The sequence below is a fragment of the Theropithecus gelada genome, chromosome 8 (assembly GCF_003255815.1).
Source record: "Theropithecus gelada isolate Dixy chromosome 8, Tgel_1.0, whole genome shotgun sequence".
Taxonomy (NCBI): Eukaryota; Metazoa; Chordata; class Mammalia; order Primates; family Cercopithecidae; genus Theropithecus; species Theropithecus gelada.
Window position 1 is genome coordinate 20,703,556 of NC_037676.1, and position 25,545 is coordinate 20,729,100.

A 25,545-nucleotide genomic window follows, 5' to 3' on the forward strand; every position below is an offset into this window, starting at 1 on the left:
AGAGGCCAGTTCTGTGGCAAGGCAGGCTGGTAGGGGTTGTTTACATGACTGAGTAACACTCCCTTCCTCCCCAGCTCCCCTGAGGGTGGCTGGGACCTGATTGTGCCAGGGGAGATGCTTGTAGAGGGTCTAACATGGACTGGAGGCCCCAGGCTCTGAGGCCTGGCCTCCCACTTCCAGCCTGGCTCCAGGGGTGAAGGTGAGGGACTGGGGTGTGCCTGTGGTCCCCCATCTGTGTCCTCTGGCCTCCCTCCTCAGCAGCCGAAGCTTGTGGGAGCGCCAGGGGGAGATTCCTGCGGCTTGGGGCCTGGAAGAGGCCAAGATGGGAGCCTGCGCTGTTCAGAACCCTGAAAGCCTATGGCTGACATCCCCAAAGGGGTTGGGGACTATCCCAGGGGTGTGGGGCAGATATCCCCCTACCCCACTTGCCATGTCTGCTTTGTCAGGCCACAGTCCCTGGACTAGAGCAGCAGGGCTCTTGGAGACAGGCTGCTGAAAAGCCCAGGGGCTCATGGGGACTTGCTGGGTGGAAGGAAGGACCTCTTCCCCACCCTCACCCAGCTCCCCATCCCGCTTTGGGGCCCATGCCACAGGCCCACAGAGTCCTTGTAGCTGGCTGTTCTGTGCCTGAAGACGGAGCAGAGCTGAGGAGACACACAAAAGACACAAACACAGAAGGAAAGCCACACGGCGCGTGGACACAATGCCAGACTCGTGGACAAAGGCAAGCTGACCAGCACCCCCAGCCGTTCGTGGACCGAGCCCCAGCCCCTCACCGACCCCTGGCGCACTGACACACACTCGCTCGCTGACATACGCTCGTGCTGACGGGCACAGCAGCACTCACGAGCCGGCGGCCCTCATGCCATCCCCAGAGCCCCTTACCTGGGCAAGCACAGTGCCCCCCGGGCAGAGCAGCCCCCGGCCCAGGGGAGGGCAGCAGGCGGGGGCGGGGGAAGGAGCCCCGGAGAGTCAGGCCAAGCTGCCACTAATCCGGGCGGGGAGAGGGGGGGCACCCACGTCAGAGCGGGGACTGCCGGGTGGAGGGCATCTGAGGACATCCCCTCCCACACACGCGGCCGTCTGGGCACCTAGCCCTGCTTCCCCAGCCCCTCCATCCTTCAGACAGCTGAGGCTGGCCTCCCCCCACCCCACCCCCACCCTGTGGCAATGCCTGGGGGGGATGGGGGAGGGGAAATACCAGGCGAATTCTCCCGGGACCTGTGGGGGTGGGGGCAAGGGGTGGGGAGGAGGGGAAGGGAAGTGTGGAGATGCGTTTGGAACCCGGAGGAAGCTCCGAAGCAGATGCCACCCTCCCCTCTCGCCCACCCACCTACATCCCTGACCTAATTCCTCTTCTCAGTCTGCACCTCCCAGTGCGCTTCCTCCTCCCCCCACCTCCCCTCCCCTCCAGGTTAGCCCCACAAGCTACCCACCCGGGAAGAGGAAGCCAGCTCCACTCTGCCCTGGGCTCGGGACCTTTGCGCCTACCTGGAAACACCAACTGTGGCCCCCAGGATTTCTCCAGCAGCAGAGAATCCTCCTGCCCAGGCATCTGCCCCCTACCCAGCTCTTGAAACCCCTGGTCCCTGATGCTGGGTAGAGGACGGAGCCAGAGCCCGGGTGACACCTCCTTAACCCCCTCAAGGTGGAGGGCAGGGCCAACCAGCCCCGACCCAGCTTGGGCCAGGGCTGTGTCAGAACTAGAGGCTAATCAGTGGCGGCTAAAAACACAGCCAATGCATGCGGCACACATGGAGGCTGGAGACAGGGAAGGGGACCAGGACACGGAGGGCCCCAGGCCAAGAGGGATAGTGATGGGGGCTGAAGAGGCAGAGAGGGAACGGAGCCACCTGGAAGGGCCAAGGGATGGCAGTGGGTGGAGAGGAGAGAGAAGAGAGGGGCAAGAACAAAAGGCCATCTGCACCCAGAAACCAGGATGGATATGGAGGAGCCCCTCAAAAGCAGACAAGCTGCAGGGGAGGGGAGGAGTGAGACCAGGGCACGAACCGAGTGGGGCAGGGGCCAGGACCCAGCGGAGGTATGCAGCTCTAAGGGGGCTGGCTGTGGCAGCTTTATGTCCCCACCAGCCCTGATCCTGCTGGTGGTCCACTGTCTGATGGGAAGGAGAGGGTTGGGGGTGCTTAGGCTGGCTGGCACGCAGCCTACTCTTCCTAGAGAGACCAGGCCAGAGGAGGTGGAGGGTGAGACAGTAATCTCCTCCAGTGTACAACCATGCTGGGCAAAGGTGAGGTCTCAGGGGTTCTCAGAGAGGCAGGGCTGACTCTCAGGGAAGCCCAGTTGACAACCAGTGCCCTGAGCCTCCGGGTCATATGTGTGCTCACCCAGAAATGCCCCAGAACTTGGACTTCTGGCTCCTTCCTCTCTGTCCCCAGCATGTGTTGGACTTCATACAACTGCAGTCAGCCGTTCACCAAACCCGTGTTCTAGGGGCCTTGGCATGTTCAAGGCTTGGCGGTAGGCCCCAGGTGACGCAGAGCACAAAGGCAGAAATCACGAGGCCATCCCACCCCCACCCCCACCCCCGGCCTCCCCCACCCAGCACTTATGGTCACTTGGCGCGTTTGTTCTTTCACCAGCAAAACTCCTCCAGGCCTCTTAGGTGCTGGCCCGGTGCTGGGCGCTAGGGGTGTTGGACTTGTTCATGAATGATTACAAGATGCTTCTAGTCCCGCCCTGGGGAAGTCAGGGGAACTTCATGGAGAAGGTCAGAGAATGAGCAGGACTTCACCATCCAGTCGCGAACTTACAAAAATATTTCTCTGTGGTTAGACCATTTGTTCCAGGCTGAGCTACAACAGTGTGTAAAATACGTCTGTTCTTTATGAAGTCACAACACAGTGGGGGAGAAAAGGCAACGTGCTCAAGGCAAAAACAGAAGTCTGTGCAAGAACAGAGGTGGTCTGGTCCAGACAGCAAACCACTCTGAGGTGAGGGAATGCTTGCAGAGGGCTTCCTGGGGAGGCGATGTCTGAGTGGGGTTCAAAGGGCAAGTAGAAATGGGACAGAGTTGGATGGTGGAGGAAGAGCATGTCAGAGGCCAGCATGCATAGGGCCACACGGAGCCACCAGACAGTCTGATGAGATGGTGAGGACAAGGGATCATAAGCTCTGCCAAGGGGCTTGGTAGCCCTGTGGCCCTCTCCAAGCACCCATCCTAGGAGGGAGGGCAAGTGAAGCCCCCGCCCCAGTGAAATCTCCCTCACCACCCCACGACTTCAGGCCTCTCCCCAACTCTGTTTTCTTTCACTCTGTTTTGTTTTGCTATTCATCACATGCCCTTCTGGGTTTATTTTTTTTTTTTTTTGGAGACGGAGTCTTGCTGTGTCACCCAGGCTGGAGTGCAGTGGCTCAATCTCGGCTCACTGCAACCTCTGCCTCCCCAGCTCAAGCAATTCCTGTGCGTCAGCCTCCTGAGTAACTGGGATTACAGGCACGTGCCACCATGCCCGGCTAATTTTTGTATTTTTAGTAGAGACGGGGTTTTATCATGTTGGCCAGCTGGTCTCGAACTCCTGACCTCAGGTGATCTGTCCGCCTCAGCCTTCCAAAGTGCTAGGATTACAGGGGTGAGTCACTGCACTTGGCGCCCTTCTGGTTTTTTCTTTGTTTGTTTTTTGTTTTTGTTTTTGTTTTTGTTTGAGATGGAGTCTTGCTCTGTTGCCCAGGCTGGAGTGCAATGGCGCGATCTCGGCTCACTGCAAGCTCTGCCTCCCGGGTTCACGCCATTCTCCTGCCTCAGCCTCCTGAGTAGCTGGGGCTACAGGCACCTGCCACCATGCCCGGCTAATTTTTTGTATTTTTAGTAGAGACGGGATTTCACCGTGGTCTCAATCTCCTGACCTCGTGATCCACTCGCCTCCGCCTCCCAAAGTGCTGGGATTACAGGTGTGAGCCACCGCGCCTGGCCAGCCCCTCTGGTTTTGTTCCCTCGGTTTGGGTACATGGATCCTGCCAGCCAGCCTCTATCAATGCAACACCCAGGCAGAGGTGCATCAGGAGTCAGGGCCCCCGGCTCACAAGCAGCACAATGGTACACAAGTTGTTGTGGCTCTCCAAGCCTCGGTTTTTCATCTGTAAAATGGGTATAGCCCTGTGGGTGCAGTGGCTCATGACTGTAATCCCAGCACTTTCAGAGTTCAATGCAGGTGGATCACTCGAGCCCCAGAGTTCAAGAACAGCCTGGGCAACATAGGGAGACCCTGTCTTTACCAAAAAAAAATATAGTAATTAGCCAGGTGTGATGGAGAGTGCCTGTAGTCCAAGCTACTCAGGAGGCTGAGGTGGGAGGATCCCTTGAGTCCCGGAGTTCAAGGCTGCAGTGTACTATGATCGTTCTGCTGTATTCTAGCCTGCCGCGATTCAGTGCGAACCTGCTTTAAAAAATGGATATAGTCCCTACTTGGTAGGCTTGTTGGGAGGATTCAAGGAAATCATCTCTGTAAAATGCCCAGTACAAGGTCAGGCACACAGCAAATATTCCATACGTGTTAGTCTCTGTGTCCTTGCCTCCCAAGCAAGAATCATCTCCTTCACTCTGGTACTGCTTAGTGATTAAGTGCACAGACTCTGGAGCCAGACCGCCTGATTCCAAGCCCTTCTGCTACCTACTAGCTATGTGACCTTGGGCAAATCACTTGCCCTCTCTGTGCCTGTTTTCCTGTTTGTAAAATGGAGACTATAAGACTAGTATGTACCTGCCCCCCACAAGATCGTTATGAGAATTAAATTAATATATGCCAGGGGCTTAGAGCAGCGTCTGCGTGGGCAGCCACGCTCTGGGCGCCAGCCGTTACTACTCCCTGCATCCCTGCAGTGTCTGGCAACATGTCTGGTACCTGCTCGAGGCTCAATATTCATTTTTGAATGAATTAATGAGGAGATAAGACAACCCCACGATGCAAAGGCAGGCCATGTTGGACGCCAGTGAGCCCCCATATGTGAGAAGCTAAATCACCGCAGCAGATTAAGAGCCTCCCCCAAATAAAACCCAGATAATCCCCACACCAAGAGTTAATCCACACTCTGGGGCCACTCCAGGTTACCACCCTGTTTCCCCTCTTCTCATCCCACACTCTCACCCACCTCTTTGCTTAATCAAAAGCAGGGAGGAGGAGCAGGTGCGGCCGTGGCAGAGGGGTGCACCCTGGGCATCGTGGCGAGACCAGCATCAGGGGCAGGAGAGGGCAGAGCTGGGTACCCCAGTTGCCTCAGGAATCGGAGGAGTTGGAGTGGAGCCAGCCAGGCAAAGAGCCTCGGTCTCAGGAGAGCAGAGGAGACTCCTTGGATGGGGCAGGCTAAGGACCAGTGACCACAAGCAGCAGGCAAGGGCCATTGGAGGCCTTCTGAATTCCGCCAGGCCCCGTAGGGCGAGGCTCTGGCCAGTCTCCCAACCCCACCCTCCTTGACCTGGAAGCCGGGGGCAGCCCAGATCCTGGCCACTGCTGCCCTCTGGTGGCCACTCCTCAGAGGTGCAATGGTGCCCCTGCTGTTTCCTGAGTGTTTACAGAACTAAATGTCCCCAGAGCTGCCCCAGGGGGCTCCTTCTTCAAGGCTCCTAGAGGAGATACTCCTCCCCTGGCCTCTTCTGTCTAGCTTCGACCTCCCTATGGGAATAACGTGCTGCCCCAAGCCCCTCCTGCCTGTGCTCCCACTGGTTTCTCTACAGCTGCACCTTCCTGCCAAAGCCTAACTTCTGCCTAACTGAAGTTTTGGGTTCTGACCCGTCCTCTGGACTGGTCCCCACTTTCCCATCAATGCTCTCAAAAGCTCCCCAAGAGCTCCTTCGTGAGATCATGTGCTGCATCGCAACTCTCTGTCAATGGTTCTGTCTCCTCCAGAGGACTGGGCTCCTTCAGCCTTAGACCTAGGCTGGGACTGGGCTGTTCAATTTCAAGGGAGTGATGCGAGCAATGGGAGTAAGAATCAGGAGAAACAGAATCCCTTTATCTATTTATTTATCAAAACATTGGCAAACCTGACCTCACTCACCAACACACACACACAACCAGGACACACGCGCCAGGCCTTATGAAAGGCTATCAAGTACTTTGAAGGACAGGAAGGAATGAACACACCCAGGTGGACGTTTAGTTTCATTTGCAGGGGTTCAGGGATGGCTCTTGTCCCACAACTGGGGAAGGGAGAGGACAGAACAAGGCAATAAATAGAACCCTGGGCCCAAGCTGCTTTGGTACATTGTGGGTGCATGTGGCCTTGGCAGCATCTGCTCCTGGCCCTTAACCATCAGCAGGAGTCAGGAGGGCGGGGCCCAGGCAGTTGGTGCAGGCCAGATGTGCTGCCAAAGGTCGCTCCAAATAGCCCTGGAGCCCTGCAGGGCACGAGGTAAGAAGGGGCCAGATGCGGCAGACCCTAGCTGTCCATGTCTGAGGGCACAGTCTTTTTCCTCGTCCGAACCTTCAGGGAGCGCGAGGTGCCCTGGGGAGAGAGGAGGCACAACATGAGGGTGTGGGGAGCACCAGCCAGCAGAGCCCTCCTCCCTCCTGTCGTCCTCCCACACTGACCTCCCGCACTGGTGGCTTCCTCTTGACCACACGCAGGCTCTGGCTACGGATTAGCGGCTTCTCTCGGGGCCGGGCTGGCACCCGGGGGACTGTCTCAGTATCTGACCAACACTCATTCTCGGTGTCGCTGTCCTGCAGGCCCCCAGCCCGGTACCCTGTGTGGAGGAGGTGAAGCTGAAAGCCTGCGGCCAGGCCAGCTCTTCCTCGAGCCTTGGGGGAAGCCATGGTGCGAGTGAAGGAAGCCATCCCTCCTGGCATGGCTCTGGGTCCCTCTGCCCACTCACCAATGGGTGGCCTCCGATGAGACACCTGGTCCTCCAGGTAGAGGGGGTCCTGGTAGGCAGGGGCAGGCACGTCAGGGATGGAGCGCAGGTCCTGCATGGAGAAGCTCCGCAGCCTGCCGGCCAGCGCCCCTTGACTCTGTAAGGGGGAAGAGGCTTCAGCGGGGAGACTGCCCAGGGAAATCGGCCAACCAGCTAATCACTGGGGCTGAGACGCAGAAGTGAAAACTGCTTAGCAAGCTTCTGGCCCCGCGCCAATGTGGCACCAACAGGAAACCAAAGTCAGAGAGCAGGAGCCGCTGCTCACGCTCAGTGCCAGAGCCAGGAAGGAAGGTCTGACTCCAGTTCCATGCTTCTGCCAATATCCCCTGTCACCTTCTCACCCCTGCTCCCCAGCTGCCATCTCTGGGCTCCCTGGCAGAGGAGCTGAATGAGCCCAAAGGGCCTTAGCGGTGGGATGGGGGCTGCTGGAGGGCTGGGGGCCTGGAGCACCTTGGTGGCAGCCTGCACAGCAGCCGAGGCGGCAATGTTGAGGCCCCGCTTCCCGAAGGTGAGCACGGTCTCGTAGCTGCGCTCCTTGGCCTGCACGATGTACGCGTCGATCTCCTGTGGACCCGATGGGGAGGAGAGCTCAGGTGGACAGCCAGAGTCCCTCTTCCTCTGCAGATTCTGAGAAGCCACTGATTGTGGCACCGCCCAGCCCAGCCCAGCCCAGCCCCAGCTGGTGCCCAGAGCCACGAATCTGGGCCACAAACACATACCAAGAGCAGGGCCACCACCCATTCACCTCAGTGACAGGCCATGCTCCAGCTGCTGCCACCACTACCCCCAAACCAACTTCCATCCTCAGAGGTCATTCATGTGCACCCCACCTGATTATCCCAGAAGATGAGGTAGGCTGGGCCCTGTCAAGGTCCTGCACCTCAACAGCAGCAGGACTGGCATAGAACCCTGGTATCCCCAGCATCCTAAATCCCAGGTCCAGAGCTCTTTCCCTCACACACACCCCTAAGCCTCCCTTCCCGCCTCCCCCTGGGGTACCTTCTCATGGCGGGACAGGGACGGGTGGACAAACTTGCGGTAAAGCAGGCTGGCGCCTTTGGTGTAGGGTGAGAGCAGCCACAGCACAAAGGCCATCTTGATCTCATAGTAGAAAGGGAACCTGTCACAGCACAGGGGGCAGGGTGAGCCAAGGAGCAGGGCTGGGAGGGGCCACCCCTGACCCATGGTTGGCGGACCCTGTGTCCATACCAGGAGATAAAAATGTCTGTAATGATCTCTGCGGCCATGAAGAGTGCAAAAACAATCCAGTACATCATCCACCGCACCTGTGGGGTGAGAGCGCAGAGGTCAGCCTGGGGCTGGCAGCACCAACTCCCAACCCGGGCCAGTCTAGCCCAGAGATTCCAGGGAGCCTGTCCGGCTGCATAGCTGCTTTCCCCCACGCATGGCTGGACAGGAGCTCTGAGAAACTGCTGCTCATTCCTATGCCCGCCTCCAACAAGCTTCACCCACGAGATCTTCCACAGGCACCCCAATGGCCTGCCCTCTATCTACACCCTCTTGAACAGGGCCCATTCTCTTTCCCTCCCCACTCCACTCAGGAAGTACCACATGACCTTGCCCCTGGAGGAGGGAGAAGCCAGCTCAGACCCTCCCCACCTCACCAGGTCCTACTACACACACCCAAACCCCCACGCTCACATATTCACGAATGTTCTTGGTCTTCACAGCCTTATAGGAAGCATAAGCTGGACACAGCATCCCAAACACCAGCCTGGAAGAGCAGCCATGGGGAGTGTGAGGGGCACTATGCCCCACTCCCACCTTGCCAGGTGGCCATTTCTCCCCACTGGGGTGCAAGGTGGCAGTACCTGCCCTGTTTTTCTCGCTTGGCTTGTACAACCTGTGCCTGAGTCAGAGCCCTGGAGGCCACCTCCCCACCCTGCTGTTTACAAACAGCCAAGCCTGCCCAGGCCTGCACCGGTGGCCCATGGGTGCGTGATGGAGCGAGAGGACAGCCACTCCACGAAGTGGGTGAGAACACCAGACTGTCCCCTCCCATGGGCATGCAATCAGGCCCAGGGTCACCAGACCTGGCACTGCCGGGCTGCAGAAGGTGCTATGGGAGCCAGGTGTTGGCGTACTCAAAGGTGAGGAGCAGGATGGTAAGTCATGTGACTGCTCAGATGGCAAGCAGGCACCTGGATTCTCCGCCCACAACGTGCCATATCACCTTGTGTTTGCCAAGGGGCAGTAAAGTAGGCCTGTGGCCCTCGGCCCCAGGCATCTGTTTGCAGTGTGTGTGGCGTGTGGCAGGGGTCGTCCTCAGCCAACGAGGCTTGGTGGGGCGGGGAGTGGGCAGTACCCCAGACACCGCGTGCAAGCCCACAGGTCCGTTAACCCTGGTATGGAGTGCTGGAGGGCGGAGCTCAGAAAGTTCCCCCTCCCATAGACGTCCACAGCTTCCACCACAGGGGCGGGACGGCACCCCGGGGTAGAGGAGGTCTGAGGGCGGCCATACTCACACCACCAGGCGACAGATCATCCAGGACACCATCTTGCCGGCCTTGGGGACGTGGGGAGAACCCCAGGAAGCCGCTCAGAAGGACGTTCACTCAAGGGCTGGAACGGGGGGGGATCAGGGCAGTTGCGGGAAGCAGAGGGGCGATCCGGCTGTTCCTTGGCGGAGGCAGAGCCCGCCGCCCACGGCCTCCGACTGTGCAGTTCAGGGTACCTGGAGAACGGGGAGACCCGAGGCAAAGCGGCCCCGGCGGGGAGGGCTTTGGAGCTTGGGAGCGGGCGCGCCCCGCGGCCGGGACAGTTACAGCTCCCACCCGCCCTTCCTGCCGCGGAGAACCCGGCGCTCGGCCCTTGCTGCTGGTCCCGCGCTGGAGCGGGTCGCCGCGGTGCCAGCGCGCCGGGCCACCAGCACCGGCCTGCAGGGCGGAGTTTGCAACTCACTTGAAAGTTGCACAGAACCGAGTGCTGCCCAACCCCAGGGCTCCGGCTCGCCACGCAGGCGCAGTGTGGCTGCGGAGGGGGCGGGGCGAGGTCAGGGAGGCGAGAGGCCGGCCCCTTAAAGGGGCGATGTGCCGCGGGACTCGCGCGCGGGGCCCACAGTGGAGTCACCTTCCCAATCGGAAAGATTAGAGCGTGGGAAGCTGTAACGAAAAAGCAGGGGGAGTGTGGGGGTCGGCACACAAAGAAAATCTGGACTCCAGAGTTTTCGCGACCCTTAACTGGCTTTTCCTGGTGTCTTTCCCTCTCGCCTCATTTTCCCCTCTGTGAAATGGGTAAAGGCATGAGATGTGGTTGGTGGGGTAGAGGGGAGGATCTCTGCAGGCTCAGGCAGGAAGCTTGGCTGAGCGCCCCCAAGTCCGGGTCTCACACCAGTGGGTCCAGGAGGGAGAGGGGGGAGGCGTGGGGGGAGAGGGAACCTGAGAGACTCTTCGCCCCCGCAGGTTTCAGGGGTTCCCTTCTCTCTGGGATGCCTTTCCAGAGCCCTGACTCCGGGGCAGGCTGACCGCGATGATTTGAGGCATTCTGGATAGAGCTCCCAGCTCCCACACGCCTTCTTCAGCAGAAGTTTGAAATTCCACCTATTCCTCTGAGCCAAATACACAAATATCACTGGGCCCTTAATAGTAGTATCAACCATTGCCATTTTGTAATGCACGTTTGCACGCAAGGTCTTAGTCTTTGCAAACATCCTTTTTACCATGTAGGAAATAGGACGCTCAGTGGTGAAAAGCAACTTTCCGAGTATCACCCAGTGGTATTTATTTCCGGCTGGTGGCTACATGCTGGGCTTGATCAGTCTTCTGAGAGATCAGCAGCTGCAGGCTGAGTGGTCCTGCAGAGGGTCGTGGAACCGGAGAAGTTTCTCTGGGCGGGAGGCAGACACCAGGAAGAAGGGGGAAGGCTCTAAAACAGAAGGCAAACGTTGCTGCTTCTACTACTTGCTCTGTGAGGTTTCATTCTTTTTGACATCTTCAGCTTACTGCCTCTGTTGTTCCCTCTGAAAATAGTGTCCCTCCCACCCTGCAAAGGGTGGGAGCAAAGCTGTCCGGGCATGTGGGGTGGAAACACAGGCAGTTACTGCTTTTTATTGGAGCCACAGTTAACGCCCACCAGCTATCATAAGGATGGAATAGGTAATCATGGGGCCAGGGAAAGGAGGCTTCTGGGGGATAAATAAACACATGGTGATTATATGGTCTTAATTATTATCATCAGTTTTATTGGTATTGCTGGGTGTGAGAGCTAGCAGTGAAACCAGCCCACAGCAGAAACTCCCCCGAGGCCCCATGTCTCCCTCTCCTCTCTTAACCACCCCCTCACATTTGCCTGTCCCCCCTTACACACACACATTGGAATAACCAAAAAGGCCAAGGGCTAGAGGAACCCCTAAGGAAGGCCCCAGCCCCTGTCCATCTTTAGGCACAGACATGGTTCTCTAGGTGAAAAGTGTCCTGGGTCTCCCTGAAGGAGGAAAGGTGTGACTGAAGAGGGGAGCAGCTCAGGAGGAAAGGGACATCCATGACTTAGGAGGTCACTGCACATGTGAGCCTCAGGTCCTTTGGTGCGTGCTGCAGAACTGTCCCTTCCCCGATGGCTGCCTTCTGGGGCCACGTGCCTGACCTTAGCATCACATGCCTCTGTCTACCCCCATTTGCTGAGAAACGTTCCCTGGGCCCACCCAAAGCCCACTCAGCTGGAATGGTCTCACGGATGGAGACTCCTGGTCCCAATGCCTGAGCTTGGCAAATCTAAGAGAAGAGATGTCAGAGGTCTGCGCTGACAGCAAGGCTCAGCATGGAGGGCAAGAGGCTGGCAGCTGAGGAGTGTCACCATCCCTGGTCTTGGCAGAGTGAGTGGACCTTGCCTCTTGCAGCCTTTGGTCCTGAGCTGTTGACACAGTCACCCAGTTCTACTGGGTTGCTAAGCAGCACTCTGGACGTGGACAAGCCCCAGGGCAAGTGACCCAGCAGACACACACAGAAAGCGGGGCACTCAGGCCAAGGGAGGAAAGTGCCTCCCACCCATCAGAAGAGCTCCCCCCGGGGGCAGCAGCTGTCAAAGTGATATTTATCTTTCTACTGGGCAGCAGAGTGCCAGCATGTCTGGGAGACTCAACCCACTTTCCCTGGCAACCTCTCCCAAGCACAGGATAAGGGATTGTTTCCCATTTGGAAAAGGAGGACAGGCCTCCCCAGGATGATGGAGGTGCCTGCTAAGCTAAGAGCATGTTTGAGGAGGTGGAAAGCAGGTAAGTCACCTATTGCTGGGGGTGAGGAGGCCGGGTCAGAGGCTACAGGTAAGATATGGGGCACAAGGGCTCCAAGACTGAGGATGGGTGAGGAACCATCACCCACAGACAGTTCTCTCCAAAGATCCACCTCCTCCTCTTGCACAAAACACCCTTATCTGAGCCACTTCTGTTTTCATATATTCCTATAGACCAAGGCAAAACACTACACCAATGGACTTACATATGCTAATGCATTTCACTCTCATGAGAAATAACCCTGTCAGGGTAGGACGCGGTGGCTCACGCCTGTAATCCCAGCACTTTGGGAGGCCAAGGAGGGCAGATCATTGAGGTCAGGAGTTTAAGACCAGCCTGGCGAACATGGTGAAAGCCCGTCTCTACTAAAAATATGAAAATTAGCCAGGCAGGGGGCATGCTCCTGTAGTCCCAGCTACTTGGGAGGCTGAGGTAGGACAATTAATTGAACCTAGGAGGCGGAGGTTGCAGTGAGTCAAGATCACACTACTGCACTCCAGCCTAAGCTGGAAAAAACAAACAAACCCTGTCAGGTAGGTATCATGATTATACTCATTTTATAAATAAGAAAAACCGAGGCACAAATAGACTAAGTAACGTGGCTGAGTGTTACTAGCTGGTTTCACCCGGCTGGCAGAATCAAGAACCCGTGAAGTGGAGTTTTTAAATCTGCTTCACAGAAGGAGAAATTGAAGCTCAGGGGAATCAGCTGACTTGCTTGAAATCTCACACCACTGGAAGGGACTGAGCCAGAATTCACACCCATGTTATCCACGCTCCAGACCCCACTGTTTCCAGTTCTCCACTCCCTGGGCTGGCTGTGAGCTCCCTGGGCTCTCTGACTATGACCCAATCCTCTGCGCCCAGCTGCTCACAGGTGCTCGCTGAAGACAGAGAAATGAAGGGGGTTTTGTGACATGCGAGAGCTGAAAGGGGCTCTGAAGGACAAATGAAAACCTGGAGACCCAGAGAAGGGATTTGACCTGCCCAGGGTCACACAGCAAGCACCCCGCCCAAGGATCTATCATTTGCCCCGTTTCCATCTCTTGTCCCGTGCACTATCACCAACCCACACAAGGCCACAAAAGGATTCCGTTTACTCAAGCCCACAGGGGAAGAGGAGAAGAGGGGTCCCAGCTGCTCGACAACACCTGTTTTGCCATTCAGTGTGCTGTCCCTGAGACCTCATTACTTGCACTGACACCCTGAGCACTGACCCCACCCGGCCCCCATCTGACGGTCTTAGGCTCTCTCAGTTCCACTCACGGAGATGTTGAGGGACCCTGACTGCCCACAGGGCTTGGGTGTGTACAGTGGGACCAGGTCACAGAAGATCTTCATGTTGGGCAGAGGCTCATGGGCTTGTTGAGCAGGAAGCCAAGGCAGGTTCCTGAGCAGGGGAGGACAGGAGGAACGTGTATGTTAGAAAGATCAGACCGATGGTCGAGCGTGGTGGCTTACATCTATAATCTCAGCACTTTGGGAGGCCGAGACGGGCGGATCACCTGAGGTCGGGAGTTCAACACCAGCCTGGCCAACATGGTGACACTCTGTCTCTACTGAAAATACAAAAATTAACCGGGCCTGGTGGTGGCACCTGTAGTCCCAGCTACTCGAAAGGCTGAGGCAGGAGAATCGCTTGAACCTGGGAGGCAGAGGTTGCAGTGAGCCAAGACAGGGCCACTTTACTCCAGCCTGGGTAACAAGAGAGAAACTGTATCTCAAAAAAAAAAAAAAAGGCCAGGCCAGTGGCTCACGCCTATAATCCCAGCACTTTGGGAGGCCGAGGCCGGCAGATCGCCTGAGGTCAGGAGTTTGAGACCAACCTGACCAACGTGGAGAAACCCCATCTCTACTAAAAATACAAAAAAAGTCGCTGGGTATGGTGGCGCATTCCTGTAACCCCAGCTACTTGGGAAGCTGAGGCAGGAGAATCGCTTGAACCTGGGAAGCAGAGGTTGTGGTGAGCCGAGATCGCGCCATTGCACTCCAGCCTGGGCAACAAGAGTGAAACTCAACTCAAAAAAAAAAAAAAAATCAGACTGAGAAGCGGGTTGGCGGGGACTGGCAAGTGACCCAAGACAATGGGCGATGAGGAGGGTTTGGACAAAGCTTTGAGCTGGGAAAGAGCAAAACAAAAAAGTGCCCATCTAGCAAACCTTTGGGACAAAGAATGGAGAGGACTTGGCTTATGAAATATGGGAGAAGAGAGATTCAGATGTCACCTAGGACTCCCAGGTCTCATCTGGGTGGATGTGATGGTAATGACAGACATTTGCCCAGTGGAGGAACAGGCATCGGGATAAAAGAAGACGGACTGCTGAGATCATCCTCAGCCCCACTGGTTGGAGTTGGCCTGATGGCAGGACAGACTCAAGTCTTCGTGGGTGCCCGGACTGTAATCTCCAGGAAGGAACACTAGCTGTGAGTCAGCCCCAGGTGCTGGAGACTCATCACACCAGCACCTGAGTGTCATCCCTGTGAACTCCTGACCCCAGCCCCAGCTGACCTTGGGGATGCCCACTTCTCAGAAAGAAGGGAGCCAGGAGGAAGAAGGTCTGGAAGCCATTGCCAGGCTCCCCGTGGGCGGCAGGGCAGGCAGGGCCAGGCTCCATTTTCAATGAAACATTTTGATGACACCCGAGAGCCGGTTATGGGGAGGGAGCTTTTTATTTGAAGCAAGTGAATCATAGCATTGCCCCCCAGTACCCTGGTATCCTGCCACAAGGAGCATCACACCACTTGGGCACAGGGCAGGGCCACCCCAGCCCACTCCCTCTCCACTAGCTTGGCATCTCAGCAGACAGCAGAGGGCAGCAGAAGCCAGGCTCATGGGGCCCCTCCCACCAGTCCCTACCCTGTCCACTGAAAGGCAGTGTTCCTGGGGGCCTCTGTGGACTGGGGGGGCCAGGGCTACAACATGCCCTCAGGCAAAGCTCCACTCTGGGCACCCTTGCAGGTAGCTCAGGTGCTTATAGCTTGGCCAGCTCTCTAATCCACCCAAGGAGCCTGCCCAGCTCAGGGACCACATCCCAAAGACAGGGTGAACCAGGGGACAGTCCAAGCCTGAGAAAGCAACAGCCACAGGAAGGAAGGCAGAAAGGCTTTCAGTTGAAGGCGGGGGGGGGGCGGTCTTCCATCCATGGGTGAGCTGGGATTCAAGGCCATGAAGGAAACGCCAAGGAGAACAGAGACAGACACCCCGGCAGCTCCCCGGGGCTGCTTTTGCTGCTATTGTTATTGCTTCAGGCAGAGGGGCTTTGCCCCCAGGAGGCCAAGCAGGCCCTCAGAAGCTGGCACCACCATTCTCATCCTTATCAGTTCTGGGTGGGGGGCACGCTGGGGGTGAGCAAAGGGGGCCCCCTCCAAGCAGAGAGGCAAGGTAACAGGAGAGCCTGGTAGGCAGTGCTGAATCTGCTTGTATGCACACGTGCCCTGACACGTTTACAGACAGACACGGAGTGCAGACCGGGCGTGTGAGTGTGTAACTGAGTGTGTCTGTCCGCGTCCATGTGAGCATGCAGACAGGTTGGGGCAGGAGTGAGTGCCCCTGGGGAAGTATGACAGATATGGCCGTGGGCTACAGTGGGGAGCAAGAGCAGGTAAACAATGCCTGGAGCACCAACAGGAAAGACCAGAGGGCCAGGAGGAGAAGCACAAGGACGGGAGGGTGCGGCCCCCCTCGCTCCCAGCACCCTGCACCACTCATATGCATAAGACAGGGGGCAGAACGTGGGGAAGGCTGCAGAGGAGGGGGGGCTATGGTTGGGGTCACAGGAACTGGGCGCTAGGTGTCCCAGGGGTGCCTGGTGTTCATGCTGATTGCAGTGATGATGCATGTACTCCTGGGCCAGTCCACAGGGTGTGCCTGTGCACACTGGGCATGTGCAGATGCAAGGGCATGGATGCAGGTTGGTCTTGCGTCTTCACACGGGCACACGTGGTGCTCACAGAGTCCCCCACCCATCCTCCAGTGGCCACCCTGAGGAGCCCAGAGGCCTTGGCACCACCCTAGGCACTGAGATCCACCACAACGTGTCTATAAACCAGCGTCTGTCCCTTGAAACTGGGGGCCAGGAGTAGCTGGGCATCCCCAGCAGGCATGTAGCAGAAGGCCCGAGGAGCCTGCACAGCCAGTTCCTGGAACCGTACAAACTTCTGTCGTCCTTCATCCCACTGGTAGATCTGGGTGAAGGAGAAATCGCTGCCCAGCGCCAGGTAGCGGCGGCCACCCACAAGGAAGGGCTGCAGGGCCAGCGAACCCCGGGAGGGCAGGGCCTGCACCTCCGAGAAGCGGGTACCCTCCCAGCGCAGGATCTTGGAGTCACCAATGTAACGGCTGAGGCACAGGTAACTGTCGCGGCCGGCACGAAAGTGTTTCACAGCTTGGGCATCAGGCACCTGAGTCACCTCACCCTGGGCCACAAACTGCTTCTGTGTGCGACTCCACTGATAGATGACCGGTGCCTGGGAGCTGCTGGACACAATCAGCCGTGGCTTGCCCTCGCCATCCACAAACTCCAGGTCGGTGTCGCGGTGCCAGGGGTGCAGCGCCTGGTGGGAGTAGAAGCCATTCTGGTGCCAGCGGTAGAGGCTGGTGGCGCCCGCCTTGGAGCTGTCGGCCACGGCAAAGTACCAGTCGCCGTCGATGCGGAAGGCTTCTAGGTCATTAGGCTTGCGCACGCGCTGTGGGTCGATATCCTGCAGCTTTGTGAAGCGCGTGGTGTTGGGATCCCAGTGGTAAATGTAAGAGCCACCAAACAGCTGGGCCACGACCACATACAGCTGGCTGTCCACCACCATCGGCTTGCAGTGCACTGCAGAGGGGGCTGTGCCAGGACAGGGGCAGGCAGCATCAGGCAGGCTGGCAGCTCCCACTCCATCCCACCCCCTTGGAGAAGGCCAGTCCCTTCTAACTTTGGGCCAGGACTAAGACTCTGCGCTATACCATTCCACCCACACTGAAGTTCATCCACTAAGTGCTCAATGCTTTCCAGTTGTTTCACAGCTAATAGCCAGTTTTAGTATCACCCTTGTTCCACCCATACCCCTAGGGTTCAAATATAAGCTGATACAGCACAAAATAGGTATCCCTCGATAGTGACTCGTTGCTTAACCATAATGTCAGTTATTGAATTTTTATTGTGTGCAGTCACTATGCTGAATGTAAGCACATGTTACGTCGATGAGGAATTCATTACTCTGGAAAGGACCCTGTGATTTTGTCCGTTTCACACAGAAAGAAACTGAGGCTCAGAGAGAGCAAGTGACTTGCCCAAAGCTACCCCACTGGCAGTGGCCAGGCAGGGAAGGGAGGAAGAATTTGAGTGGATCCACAGAGGGGAGAGGAATCTTAGGTATACCCAAGACACCTTGCTGTTTGCATCACAGCACATGAGAACACATCCTCCCAAGAGTTCTCACTTTTGAAAGGGCTTTTATGTACAAGAATGCATGCCCATGTGCACCTGTACTCACAATCAGCTTCATCGGAGCCCTTCTGGGGCACCAGGCACATCAAACCACACACTGCTCACCTGTCCTGGGGTCTCCAGCTGCTGCCCAGCATCTCTACTTTGACATCCCCAATTCACCCCTCCTTCCTTCTCACTGCAACCCCACCTTTCCCCTAAGAGAAATTTGTGTAGAGCCTCAGGCTCTGGCAGTCACTGCCTAAATCCCTTCTTTGGAGCTTGGTCTGCCCTGCCCAGATGCTAATGATCCCCATGCCACACCCCAGCTCCTAATCTTCCCTCAGACTCTTCTGGCCCACACACCCACACAAGCACCTCAAACTCAGTCATGACTCACAACTCACAATTGAGCTCCATACCCATCGCTGAGCCTGCCCTCCTCCTCCTCTGTTCTTGATTTCAGCTGTGGCTCCACTAGTCTCCCAATCCAGAAACCTGGCAGTCATCCCTAACACCTTTCTCTCCTCCACTCACCCTTCCCTGATCAGTCCTCAAGTCCCGACAGCCTTCCCTTCTACTTTCTAATAGTGTGTATGTAGATTGGTGTTAGTTCCTCCTTAAATGTTTGATAGCGTTCACCAGGGGAGCTCTCTGGGCCAGGAGGTTTTTTTAGGGGAAGGTGTTTTGTTTTTGTTTTTTTCTTTAATACTGACTTCAAGCTCCTTAATGGAGACAGGGCAATGTAAGTTTTCTATTTTATCTGGTGTCAGTTTAACCCTTCTTTCTAAATATCTCCCTCCATCCCCACTGCTACTGTCTCATATCCAGGCTCCAGCACCCCTCTAGCAGACAGGCACATATCCCCCTACTGTTTTGCCCTCATGTCTGGCCCCACACCTAGCCTTTTTCCATGCAAGAAGCTTTCTAAAATGCAGACTGGATCACACATTCTGCCTAAACCCTGTCAATGAGCTGGTACTCATGAATCTCTGGTTGCCACTCCCCACCTTGAACCTTATCCCTTGTCATACAAGCTGCTTATGATTTGCACACATACACACAGTCACATACTAAGTTATTGCACACCTCCTTGACTTTGTTCATGCTGTTTCCTCTGCCAAAACACTCTTTCCACTTTTTTTGCTCCTAGCTAAGTCTCCTTCAGCTTTCAAGACTCAGTTCAAACTTGGTAGATCCAAAACTGCTCAATAGTCACTCCTGTCTCCTCCTCATTTCCCAGTCCATCTAATTACGTAAGCCAGACACCCGGGGATCACCTCTGAGTCCTCCCTTTCCTCTCTCCTTCAAGACTCAGCTTAGGTATTCCCCCTCCACCAGGAAGCCTTCCCTGATTGCCCAGGGTAGGCTTGTCCTTTGTGCTGCTAGAGCATCATGTTCATATCTCCCTCTTAACATCTGCCTATCATATGGATGATATCTGTGTATATATTGGCCTCCTCCCAAAGACTGGAAAGTTCTTGTGGGCAGAGAATATGTCTCATCTATCCCTCTACCTACAGAAACTCAATGGGGTTAAATGACGGAGTCCACTCCCCCCTCCCCCTGGCAAGGGTCAGCAGAACCAAATTGGGTGCAGGTACCTGGGATTCTGTCATAGTCTCGAAGCTGCCGCTCAACATAGTCCCACTTCAGGATGGTGCAGGCACTGACACCTGGCTGGGCCAGAGCCAAATAGAGGTCACTGGAGTAGAGAAAGGGCTCAGCCGACACTGCTGGGAAGGACAGGGTCTGGTACAGCACGAAATCTGCAAGATGAGAGGTGTGTTACTGAAGACCAGAGGGAGAAGGGAAGGGCTGCTTGGGTGACGGTGGTTGCTTTACTGCTGCCACTGGGTGTCGTGGGGCAGGGTGGGGGGTTTCACGCCTGTAAAGCTGCCTTGGGGTAGACGTGGGCTGACACCCAAGGCAGGGGCACCTCCTACCCGTAGTGATGCAGTCGAACTCCCGCAGCGGCAGGTCCTGCACCTTGTGCTCCTGGAAGCGGGGAGGGCTGGCGCAGTAGATGGGCGCCACCGTGGTGTTGGTGTGTGCCAGCCACTCCACTAACCACTTCACCTTGCAGTCGCAGTTGAGTGAGTTGCCCCGCAGGTCCCTACATCATGAGGGCAGAGGAGGAGGGCACAGAGAGAGATAGGCTCTCAGGGCTCTGCCCACCCAGGCCCTCCAGGTTTTCAGAAATAGAGCTGGTCAAGGCTGCTGCAAGTCTTTCACACGCATCTTCGTATTGATTAGAGAAAAGGTTTCCTCTGGCTGGATGCAGCCCCATAGACACAGGCTTGGCAGCAGAATATGGAGTCAGTTTCAGCCCTCGCTAACCTTTTTGGCCAGGTTGGCTTTTGCAGTATGCAACCTGAACAGCAGTACGTTGCATCCCTGCTCCTCTAAGCCTCCCACAATCCAAGGCTTTTATTTTCTTATAAATAATGATAAATGAGTGTGGCTATGCTATACACTACTATATGCTATATACTACTTACTCAAAACTTTCAAACTCTCCTCCCCCGATTGAACTTTAATGTGGAGTCCAATCAAATATAAATTTAAAAAGCACAGGCTGGGCGTGGTGGCTCACACCTGTAATCCCAGCACTTTGGGAGGCTGAGGTGGGTGGATCGCAAGGTCAAGAGTTTGAGACCAACCTGGCCAACATGGTGAATTCCCAGCTCTACTAAAAATACAAAAATTACTCAGGTGTGGTGGCACACACCTGTGGTCCCAGCTACTTGGGAGGCTGAGGCAGGAGAATCGCTTGAATCTGGGAGGCAGAGATTGCAGTGAGCAGAGATCACGCCATTGCACTCCAGCCTGGGCAACAGAGTGAGACTCTGTCTCCAAAAAAAAAAAAAAAGCACATGTTGGCCGGGCACAGTGGCTCACGCCTGTAATCCCAGCACTTTGGGAGGCAGAGGCGAGCGGGTCACCTGAGGTCGGGAGTTCAAGACCAGCCTGACCAACATGGAGACACCCTGTCTCTATTAAAATTACAAATATTAGCCAGGTGTAGTGGTGCATGCCTGTAATCCTAGCTACTCGGGAAGCTGAAGCAGAATTACTTGAACCTGGGAGACAGAGGTTGCCGTTACCTGAGATGGCACTACTGCACCCCAGCCTGGGTGACAGAGCAAGACTCTGTCTAAAAAAAATAAATTTAAAAAAAAAAGTGCATGTTTTTGTTTTTTGTTTTTGTTTTTGTTTTAATTTTTTGAGACTGAGTTTTGCTTTTGTTGCCCAGGCTGGAGTGCAATGGCACGATCTTGGCTCACTGCAACCTCTGCCTCCCAGGTTCAAGTGATTCTCCTGCCTCAACCTTCCAAGTAGCCCAGATTACAGGTACCTGCCACCACACCCAGATAATTATTGTATTTTTAGTACAGATGGGGTTTCACCATGTTGGCCAGGCTGGTCTGAAACTCCTGACCTCAGGTGATTCGCCCTCCTTGGCCTCCCAAAGTGCTGGGATTACAAGCGTGAGCCACCATGCCCAGCCTTGAAAAGCACATTTTTGGCCGGGCATGGTGGCTCACGCCTGTAATCCCAGCACTTCGGGAGGCCGAGTTTGGCAGATCACAAGGTTAGGAGTTTGAGACCAGCCTGGCCAACATAGTGAAACCCCGTCTCTACTAAAAATACAAAAAATTAGCCAGGTGTGGTGGCACACACCTGTAGCCCCAGCTACTCAGAAGGCTGAGGGTGAATCACTTGAACCCAAGGGGTGGAGGTTGCAGTGAGCCAAGATTGTGCCACTGTACTCCAGCCTGGGTGACAGAGTGAGACTCCATCTAAACAAACAAACAAACAAACAAACAAAAACATACACACATGGTGTCTCAGGCGCACTTTGAGAAAAAATGCAGTTTGGAAGGCTACCATCTATATCTAACTCCACCTCCTCACCTTCTCAGGGGCCCCCAGACCCAAGCCCTCCCGGCTTCTCAAGACCTTATGACCATCCCAGTTCTGACTCCCACACCACTCCCTCCAGGGATGCACCCTCTGCAGCACTGTTGGAAGAGATAGGACTCGGGCCTTACAAGTCATTCAGGATGTCCAGGGGGCGAAAGATGTCTCTGGGCAGTGTCTGCAGGTTATTGTTGGCCAGCGAGCTGCAAGAGAGACCCTCAGGTCATCTGAAGATCATGACCAAGGCCAAAGGCCACAGGAGAGGTGGGGCTTTGGTGCAGTGTGTATATGTGTGACGTACTCACAGGTGAGTCAAGGACTTGAGTCCTCGGAAGGTGAACTTGGATAATGTCCAGATGTCATTGTTCTCAATGAAGCTGGGGAAAGCGGGAACTTGCCTCAGTGGTCACACAGGATGCCAGACCCCCAGCAGCACTCGCCCTATGCCCCAGCCTAGATTTCAGCCCATGTCCCCAAGACAGGTTTCCAAATGGAGTCTGGCATCATCAAGCCATAGGGATAGGGCATCAGGTAGGGTAGAAGCAAAACGAATGAAACGACCTTCTGCTCAGGTCCTGCCGTCACGGGATGCAAGGGCTCTCGCCTCCCATCACCTCTCCCTCCCACGGCATTGTCATCCAATCCCCACCCAGTCCCTCAGCCTCCCAGGCCTGGGGTCCCCCTCCCTTGTTCTTTCCCATTGCCCCTTTCCCTCCCACACACAGATACTGCAGGTGTGACAGTCCTGTGAAGGCGTTGTCTCCAATCAGTGTAAACTTGTTGGAGTTGAGCAACCTGCAGAGACAAAGGTGGAATTAGAGCTTCCAAGGGTGTGCCTGCTGCCCCAGCCCCCAGCCCACTGCCTCAGCCCTGGGCTTCCCCAAGACCTGGCTGCCCTGCTGCCACCCCTAGGGACCCCATAGGGAATCCCTGGGCCACCTGGGCAACAAGGCCAGGCAGGAGCCTGTTCTGGCCCCAGAAGCTCCCAGGGTCCCTGTTGGCTCCTAAACATGGGCCGAGGCAGAGTTCTCTTGTCAAGCCAGCTCCTGGCCCTCCCCAGTGGCATCTCCTCTCCCTCTCCCCAACCCTCATTCTGTCCCGCTCCAGCCCATCATGGACAACTGTCCCTCATGGACGGCATCTTGTAGAGTTGGAGACACTCCTGCCATCCCTTTCTTTCAGCCCCCAGCTCTTTCTGGGATCCGTGATTCCTGGGGTCACCTGTCTCTAACATGGCCCCACAGTGCCCACCTTAGGCACTAGCCCAGGTTATCGCACCCAGTTCTCTTGGGTCTCCAGAGGCGCCAAGCCCATCCCCAGATCCCCCGTGCTTGGCTTCTCTGTGCCGTCCCTAGCTGTCCTCTTGCTGCCCCGACTCCCCTGACTCCAGGCTGCCCCACCTTTTGGGTACATCCTATCAGAACAAACGCAAGGGACACCTGCATCTTTGTCTCCAGAGGCTGCCTCTGTCCACTCTCCCTCTCCCCAGCCCAGGATCTGTTCCCTGCTACCATCCCCACAGCTCCCCCAACCCTTCCACAAGGCCCTATCCATACAAGAACTGCAGCAGCGGGAGGTGGGAGAACGCTCCATCGTGGATCTCTGAGAAGGCGGCATTCACCAGGGTCCTGCGGGGACACCCGAGTCAGTACTGTGGGGTCTGCAGGGGCTGTGCTGAGGCAGGGAGAGGTGAACATGGAGGCAGAGGCTTTTGTACTCACTTGCCCTGGAAACGCCCCATTTCACCGACCTTGGCCCCCACCTGTGTCTTTCCCTTCTCTTCCCAAATTCACTGCCTGCCTTCACCACAGTCCTCCCCTATTGCCTCTTGGGGCACCCATGGCCCCAGGCTCAGCTTCCCTCTCAGGCAAGAAAAGGTTCCATCACCCACACCGTTATCATCATCATCCAAACACCCACAATGGGCTGGGTGCTGTTGAGAGATGGGGCATGGGGGTGGGGGCTGGCATCCTGGTCCCTAAGGACTTCACAACCTCTCTGGTCCCACAGACAAGGGGAGCCCCTGAGGCTGGCTGTTGCAAGTGACAGGCTGGCCAGGCTGGGTGCCAAGTGGCTGGTCAGTGGCAGGCGTGTGCCCCATGCCAGGGTGCTGGGAGGGCAGAGCTCATTCCCACCTGCCCTGGCTGCCACTCTCCTGCCCTTGGTGTGACATCACAGGCAGGAGTCCACATGCTCATGTAAGCAACCCCCCCCCCCGCCAAGTCTGGAGCCCAGCACACAGTAGGTCTCACTGACGCGCTCGTGGTGGTGATGATTCATTCTTGGTGGTGAACTCCTGCTTTCCCCACCCATGGCCGCTGAGGCTGCAAAACTGCAGAACTCCCTGCCTGATTGGGGCCTGGACTCTCCAGCCCTGAGGACCCCTGCAGTCCCCCTGGTCCCCACACTCTGAAGAGGGGGAGCGAGGGTTCTCCTGTCCTCTCCCAGAGCTGTCCTCGGCCTCCTCTCCCTCCCCACCCCCAAGGCCGGGGCTGGACACTCACAGGGAGATGACCTCCGAGGGCAGGTTCCTGGGCACTGCCTTTGAATCCACGCAGAAGGCGGTGTCCCTGGTGCAGGAGCAGCTGGGCGGGCAGGGGGGCGTCTTGGGGGGCCTCTTAGCGCTGACTTGCAGCATGAGGCAGAAGCCGAGCGCGGAGAGGGCCAGCAGCCCCGGCGCCGCGCCCCGCCTGGCCCGCAGCCCCGCCATGCTGCCCGCGAGCTCTCCCTGGGGCCGGCAGCCGCGGACCCGCCCCACCGCTCCCGCGGCTGGGCCACCCCGCGCGGGCTGGCACCTCCCGGCCACCGGCAGCTGCTGCCACAGCCAGGGGCCCGCCTGCGGACTCTTCTTGCCCTCGGGCGCCGGCTGCGGTCCCCTCCCCTGCTCGCTCCCGCGATCCGGCCTGGGAGAGAAGCGCGGAGCGCGGAGCTGGAGCCGCAGCCGGGGCTGACCGCGCGGGGTGGATGCGGACTGCGGCGCGGGCGGCGGGGGCGCGCGCGGGGCGGCGGTGGGAGGCCCGAGTCTGGGAGTCACCGAAGGGGAGGAGTGGCCGCTGTGTGCTCTCCCGGGCTGTCTCTGGGGCCATCCGCGTGTGTGGCTGCGCGTGAGTGCATGCGTGTGAGCTTGTACTTGTGCCTTCGTGTGCTGGGCACGACCGTGCGCGCCGGTGCTCACCTGTCTCTGCACGGGCACATGCACACACTGCCTTGTGGAGGCGCTTCGGGGTTAGGGATCTCTGTGCTTCTGTGTACCTGGATTTCTTTGCATGGAGGGGACACATCCCCTAGGCAGCATCATGGGCATGTCGTGAGTGGCAGACGCATATCTAAGTTAGCATGCAAGATTAGAAGCACAAGGGCGTCCTGGAGGAGTCTGAAGTGCGCTTCTAACTGAATTCACATGTTTTTCCACGCGCCGCTGAACAGAATGTACCTTTGTGTCAGCATGAGCTGAAAAGGGAAACACAGCCTCTGGAGCTGGAGTGGGACTGTGTGGAATTCTGGAACATTTCTCACTGCTCAACCACAGCCTGTTGAAGCTGGGAAGCGCTTTAGATATTTTTCAGTCCAGCCCTTTGTCTAACAAATGAGGAAACTGAGGCACCCCCAAAAAGAGGCTGGCTAAGTTTGCTATCTCAAGCGTTCTGTACTTTTCCTACTTAATCCTCTCAATAGTTTGAGGCAGGTGATAGTAATTCCCTTTTACAGACAAGAAAAGTGAGGCCTGTCGCACCAGAAGAAAAATGTATCAGCAGGGATTTCCGCCCACTGTGCCCAACTTCAACGTTCACGGTTGTCCTTCCATGCAGGGTTCTTCCAAGTGTAGCCCTGGGCCTCCTCTGTCTCTGAGGTAAAAACAATTTTCCTAATATTGTTAAGACATGATTTGCCCTCTTCACTTCTATGAAGTTCCAAATTTAAAAAATTTCTAAAACTGCAAAGGAGTGACACTTTCTAATTTTATTTTTGCTTTGTAAAATAGTTTTTCCATTAAAAATGTGATTTATATCATAACATATAATGGGTTTATTACTGATATTTTAAATTCATATGTAAATAAAAATGTAATTTCTCAATAAATGTCAACAGACATA

At 56.3% G+C, this 25,545-nt stretch overlaps 2 protein-coding genes across 5 annotated transcripts; both read right to left on the minus strand.

The window, feature by feature from the left end:
* Positions 1–5,962: 5,962 nt before the first annotated feature.
* REEP4 (receptor accessory protein 4) lies at positions 5,963–9,857 on the minus strand. Of its 3 annotated transcripts, XM_025394954.1 has the most exons (9): positions 9,687–9,813; positions 9,355–9,617; positions 8,531–8,603; positions 8,078–8,154; positions 7,868–7,988; positions 7,319–7,432; positions 6,830–6,965; positions 6,546–6,700; positions 5,963–6,459 (listed from the first exon to the last, which is right to left on the minus strand). In XM_025394954.1, the coding sequence occupies exons 2-9, from the start codon at positions 9,384–9,386 to the stop codon at positions 6,394–6,396; spliced, it is 774 nt and encodes a 257-aa protein (XP_025250739.1). In that variant the 5' UTR covers positions 9,387–9,617; positions 9,687–9,813; the 3' UTR covers positions 5,963–6,393. The 3 variants fall into 3 exon arrangements, with proteins under 3 accessions (XP_025250739.1, XP_025250738.1, XP_025250740.1); XM_025394953.1 differs by having other exon boundaries at positions 9,355–9,857; XM_025394955.1 differs by lacking the exon at positions 6,546–6,700 and having other exon boundaries at positions 9,355–9,857.
* Positions 9,858–14,762: 4,905 nt separating this feature from the next.
* LGI3 (leucine rich repeat LGI family member 3) lies at positions 14,763–24,444 on the minus strand. 2 transcript variants are annotated; one of them, XM_025394510.1, is made up of 8 exons: positions 23,956–24,444; positions 23,008–23,079; positions 22,175–22,246; positions 21,757–21,828; positions 21,583–21,654; positions 19,474–19,643; positions 19,132–19,296; positions 14,763–16,945 (listed from the first exon to the last, which is right to left on the minus strand). In XM_025394510.1, the coding sequence occupies exons 1-8, from the start codon at positions 24,159–24,161 to the stop codon at positions 16,128–16,130; spliced, it is 1,647 nt and encodes a 548-aa protein (XP_025250295.1). In that variant the 5' UTR covers positions 24,162–24,444; the 3' UTR covers positions 14,763–16,127. The 2 variants fall into 2 exon arrangements, with proteins under 2 accessions (XP_025250295.1, XP_025250296.1); XM_025394511.1 differs by lacking the exon at positions 21,757–21,828 and having other exon boundaries at positions 23,956–24,418.
* Positions 24,445–25,545: the final 1,101 nt, after the last annotated feature.

Excerpts from the sequence above, each read along its gene's own strand:
- REEP4 (XM_025394953.1), bottom strand. The coding sequence starts at position 9,386 with ATGGTGTCCTGGATGATCTGTCGCCTGGTGGT. Across the intron at positions 6,966-7,318 it reads CTGTGCAGGCTGCCACCAAG|AGTCAAGGGGCGCTGGCCGG; the intron begins GTGCTCCAGGCC and ends TCCCCCTTACAG. Across the intron at positions 6,701-6,829 it reads TCATCGGAGGCCACCCATTG|GGTACCGGGCTGGGGGCCTG; the intron begins GTGAGTGGGCAG and ends TCCTCCACACAG.
- LGI3 (XM_025394510.1), bottom strand. The coding sequence starts at position 24,161 with ATGGCGGGGCTGCGGGCCAGGCGGGGCGCGGCGCCGGGGCTGCTGGCC. Across the intron at positions 22,247-23,007 it reads CTCCCGCTGCTGCAGTTCTT|GTTGCTCAACTCCAACAAGT; the intron begins GTATGGATAGGG and ends TTGTCTCTGCAG. Across the intron at positions 21,829-22,174 it reads CTGTCACACCTGCAGTATCT|CTTCATTGAGAACAATGACA; the intron begins GTGTGTGGGAGG and ends CGCTTTCCCCAG.